Here is a 5,000-nt window from a genome sequence, read left to right as displayed (position 1 = left end):
CTGATCAGAGGTCAGTCTTTGAGTAAGCAGCTGCTTCTGTCCAGATTGCAACACACACTACCCGTGTAATAATCTGTCAACAACTAAATCTGTCCCTCTCTCGCTTTCCCCTCCTCTGCCAAAATCTCCCTCGTTCTTTTCCCTCCTTTCACTAATCCTGCTTTCTTTCTCTGTCAAAATCCTTGTATTTTCCCTCGTCAAAATTGTGTTACTTTCCCCTCCTGTCAAAATCTTGCATTCTCACCCCCCTATAGTTTATTTTCAGATAAATGATTTAGTCATATATGTCTCCCTGATATCCAACCATAAAGAAAATGACTTCTATCCCCTATATACACTGAGTGGATAAAATATTATGAACACCTGCTCTTTCCCTGACAGACTGACCAGGTAAATCCAGGTGGAAGCTATGATCCCTTATTGATGTCAATTGTTAAATCCACTTCAATCAGTGTTTAAGAAGGATTTTTAAACATTGAGACATGGATTGTGTATGTATGCCTTTCAGAGGGTGAATGGACAAGACATGGAAGTGCCTTTGAACTGGGTATGGTAGTAAGTGCCAGGTGCACTGGTTTGTGTCAAGAACCGCAACGCTGCTGGGTTTTTCACACTCAACAGTTTCTTGTGTGTATCAAGAATGGTCCACCACCCAAAGGACATCCAGCCAACTTGACACAACTGGGAAAAGTATTGGAGTCAACATGGGCCAGCATCCCTGTGGAATGCTGTCAACACCTTGTAGAGTCCATGTCCTGACGAACTGAGGCTGTTCTGAGGGCAAAAAAGTCAGTCCTTTCTCAAGCTGCTGCCAATAGCAACCATATTCTATCCCCATGTAACCATGTCCCTATAGCAACCATATTCTATCCCCATGTAACCATGTCCCTATAGCAACCATATTCTATCCCCATGTAACCATGTCCCTATAGCAGCCATATTCTATCCCCATGTAACCATGTCCCTATAGCAACCATATTCTATCCCCATGTAACCATGTCCCTATAGCAGCCATATTCTATCCCCATGTAACCATGTCCCTATAGCAACCATATTCTATCCCCATGTAACCATGTCCCTATAGCATCCATATTCTATCCCCATGTAACCATGTCCCTATAGCATCCATATTCTATCCCCATGTAACCATGTCCCTATAGCAGCCATATTCTATCCCCATGTAACCATGTCCCTATAGCAACCATATTCTATCCCCATGTAACCATGTCCCTATAGCAACCATATTCTATCCCCATGTAACCATGTCCCTATAGCAACCATATTCTATCCCCATGTAACCATGTCCCTATAGCATCCATATTCCCTATCCCCATGTAACCATGTCCCTATAGCAACCATATTCTATCCCCATGTAACCATGTCCCTATAGCAACCATATTCTATCCCCATGTAACCATGTCCCTATAGCAACCATATTCTATCCCCATGTAACCATGTCCCTATAGCAACCATATTCTATCCCCATGTAACCATGTCCCAAAAGAAACCATATTCTATCCCCATGTAACCATGTCCCTATAGAAACCAACCAGGTCTCTAGTAACCAATGAGTGTTAGGATATTCTGTAATCACAAGAACATGTCTTCCACAAAACAAATCATCAAGTCTCTGTCTCCCCTACTCAAAATTGGTTACCCCCCCTCTCTATGTACCATTTAAAGAAGATAGAAAGAAGAGAGTTATCAGATAGAGAAAGATGTGAAAGAGAGGCTCTACTACACAGACAACTAGACAGTAACACTCATAGTGAGTATGTTTCTCAGTACAATTCAGGTTTTATTTCACAATCAGTTCATTTCAAACAGAAAATCAATCACATTGCCAGTATCAACCTGTCAGCTACAAATACTAACAAATTGTTTGTCAACAACAGTTGTATGTACTGTATCTGTAAAAAACAGAAAAATATTTTAAAAATCCAATCGGCAAAGTATTTACACATACTTACAATTATAAAATACTAAAACATATTGAATGGAATGAATGAGATGTGTGTCAAACAACAAATTGTTTGTCAACAACAGTTGTATGTACTGTATCTGTAAAAAACAGAAAAATATTTTAAAAATCCAATCGGCAAAGTATTTACACATACTTACAATTATAAAATACTAAAACATATTGAATGGAATGAATGAGATGTGTGTCACACACACACACACACACACACACACACACACACACACACACACACACACACACACACACACACACACACATTGGAGACGCTGGCTGCATTTCATTTGTGTCGAAGTGAATTCACACACAGCATTTTAAGAACAAGTCCAATTGGACAGGATACAGTAACTCAATTCAGACGGGAGAGAATAAGAAAGAGAAAGCTAACTGACAGAGAGAGATGATCCATGGACAGATAGATAGTAGTGAGTGTTGCAACTGAGGACAGACCATTTGTACATGCTAAGCGCATCAGCGGTCCTGTTCTGTGAGCTTGTGTGGCCTACCACTTCGCGGCTGAGCCATTGTTGCTGCTAGACGTTTCCACTTCACTATAACAGCACTTACAGTTGACCAGGCCAGCTCTCGCAGGGCAGACATTTTACAAACTGACTTTCCAACAAAATTGTTGGAAAGGTGGCATCCTATGATGGTGCCACATTGAAAGTCACTGAGCTCTTCAGTGAGGCCATTCTACTGCCAATGCTTGTCTATAGAGATTGCATGGCTGTGTGCTCGATTTTATACACCTGTCAGCGGGTGTGGCTGAAATAGCCAAATCCACTATACCTTTGTGTGTGTATATATAGTGTAGATGGACAGACAGATCTATAGATCTAATTTGGTTGTTGATGCTAGGAGCACTTCCAGACACACACGGCCAGGCTTCCTCCAAAGAACATGTAGAGCAGGTTCTTGACCTCGTGTGTCACCTCGAAGCCAAAGCCCTCACCGATGACCACGTGCCACGAGCTGCCAAACTTCTTATCCATGGACTCCTTGATCATCTTCGCTGCACTCTGAGAGAGGGAGGTGGAGTGGGGGTGGGGGGGAGTGAAAAGGGGGAGAGAGAGAGATTTGTCAAGTACAGTAACTCACCATAGGTATTGATGTCATGTTGCTAGTCATATCCAAACAAACTTTCCAGGTGTCATAGCTCTGCATTTTACACACACACCTCATTGTTGGTGGCGAACTTCTCGCAGGCTGTGACACAGAGCTCCATGGTCTCCACTCTCATCTCCTCTGGCATGTCTGTGTGCTGCGGAGGGAAACAACATGTCATCACACACACCTTACCCTGATCTCACACACACACACACACACCTTACCCTGATCTCTCTCACACACACACACACACACACACACACACACACACACACACACACACACACACACACACACCTCACCCTGATAAGAGGAAAGCTGTGCAGCCTTTTGTAGTCTGCCTCTTCTTTCTTACTCTCTGCTGTCTCTGCCATTCCACCCCACCGCTACAAACACAGAGACACTGGTTAAGGCTTAACTAGTTTCTTCATAGCTAGCTAAACGAATCAGTAACTTTGTAGCATGCTAACTTCGCTAGCTACCTATATTTATTTTATTTCACCTTTATTTAACCAGGTAGGCTAGTTGAGAACAAGTTCTTATTTGCAACTGTGACCTGGCCAAGATAAAGCATAGCAATTCGACACATACAACAACACAGAGTTACACATGGAATAAACAAAACATAGTCAATAATACAGTAGAACAAAAGAAAACAAAAAGTCTATATACAGTGAGTGCAAATGAGGTAAGATAAGGGAGTTAAGGCAATAAATAGGCCATGGTGGCAAAGTAATTACAATATAGCAATTAAACACTGGAATGGTAGATGTGCAGAAGATGAATGTGCAAGTAGAGATACTGGGGTGCAAGGAGCAATATAAATAAATAAATAAATACAGTATGGGGATGAGGTAGGTAGATAGATGGGCTGTTTACAGATGGGCTATGTACAGGTGCAGAGATATACCTGCTGGAGCGCGTGCTGCTATGGTGACCAGTGAGCTGAGATAAGGTGGGCCTTTACCTAGCAAAGACTTGTAGATGACCTGGAGCCAGTGGGTTTGGCGACGAGTATGAGGCGAGGGCCAGCCAACGAGGGCGTACAGGTCACAATGGTGGGTAGTGTATGGGGCTTTGGTGACAAAACGTATGGCACTGTGATAGACTGCATCCAGTTTGTTGAGTAGAGTGTTGGAGGCAATTTTATAGATGACATCACCGAAGACGAGGATCGGTAGGATGGTCAGTTTTAAGAGGGTATGAAGCCAATTCTAGAATTCATTTTGGATTGGAGATGCTTAATGTGAGTCTGGAAGGAGAGTTTACAGTCTAACCAGACACCTTGGGATTCGTAGTTGTCCACATATTCTAGGTTAGAACCATCCAGAGTAGTGATGCTAGTCAGGCGGACAGCGATCGGTTGAAGAGCATGCATTTAGTTGTACTTGCGTTTAAGAGCAGTTGGAGGCCACGGAAGGAGAGTTGTATGGCATTGAAGCTCGTCTGGAGGTTAGTTAACAGTGTCCAAAGAGATATAGTAAAGCTAACGTTACTGATTAACTATTGGTACGTTACGTCAACCTACCCTGTGCATGGATGAGAACGTGTGCTAAAGTTAAATGCGTAGCTATGTTGCTTGCCAAAGTTTGCTTAACATGTTTTTTTTTGTTTTCTTTATGTAACGTTACTGGTAGCTTTGTTTTTGTTGGGTAGCTAGCAGGCTAACGTTAGCAATTTGGCTAGCTAGCAATAGCCGACTACATGCTGTTGTTTCACTTCCACAATAACTTGAATTCTTACTTGCCCGTTGTAATTTATGTGATTTTATTGTAGAGATACGTTTTTAGAAAGGTACTTACGTACCGTTTGGTAATACAACCGAAGTTTACTCCACTTTTAGTCCGGTTGTTAAGGAGACATTTTCAACCATAGCAACAAACGGATCCCTTCAACAGGAACATTAAAAACA

At 42.2% G+C, this 5,000-nt stretch overlaps 1 protein-coding gene across 3 annotated transcripts; it reads right to left on the bottom strand.

The window, feature by feature from the left end:
• Positions 1-2,164: 2,164 nt before the first annotated feature.
• LOC135534864 (dynein axonemal light chain 4) lies at positions 2,165-4,987 on the bottom strand. 3 transcript variants are annotated; one of them, XM_064961680.1, is made up of 4 exons: positions 4,895-4,987; positions 3,391-3,474; positions 3,159-3,242; positions 2,165-3,000 (listed from the first exon to the last, which is right to left on the bottom strand). In XM_064961680.1, exons 2-4 carry the CDS (start codon positions 3,460-3,462, stop codon positions 2,836-2,838), a joined length of 321 nt encoding a protein of 106 aa, XP_064817752.1. In that variant the 5' UTR covers positions 3,463-3,474; positions 4,895-4,987; the 3' UTR covers positions 2,165-2,835. The 3 variants fall into 3 exon arrangements, with proteins under 3 accessions (XP_064817752.1, XP_064817758.1, XP_064817764.1); XM_064961686.1 differs by lacking the exon at positions 4,895-4,987 and adding an exon at positions 3,999-4,888; XM_064961692.1 differs by lacking the exon at positions 4,895-4,987 and adding an exon at positions 4,056-4,888.
• Positions 4,988-5,000: the final 13 nt, after the last annotated feature.

Source organism: Oncorhynchus masou, chromosome 5 (assembly GCF_036934945.1).
Source record: "Oncorhynchus masou masou isolate Uvic2021 chromosome 5, UVic_Omas_1.1, whole genome shotgun sequence".
In the NCBI taxonomy this organism is placed as follows: Eukaryota; Metazoa; Chordata; class Actinopteri; order Salmoniformes; family Salmonidae; genus Oncorhynchus; species Oncorhynchus masou.
This window is presented reverse-complemented; position numbering and strand designations above follow the sequence as displayed.

What these genes read in the sequence shown, in the direction of transcription:
- LOC135534864 (XM_064961680.1), bottom strand. Translation starts at nt 3,462, where the DNA reads ATGGCAGAGACAGCAGAGAGTAAGAAAGAAGAGGCAGACTACAAAAGG. An exon ending in ACAGCTTTCCTCTTATCAGG is followed by an intron (nt 3,243 to 3,390) that starts GTGAGGTGTGTG and finishes TTCCCTCCGCAG; the next exon opens with CACACAGACATGCCAGAGGA. An exon ending in AGTTCGCCACCAACAATGAG is followed by an intron (nt 3,001 to 3,158) that starts GTGTGTGTGTAA and finishes TCCCTCTCTCAG; the next exon opens with AGTGCAGCGAAGATGATCAA.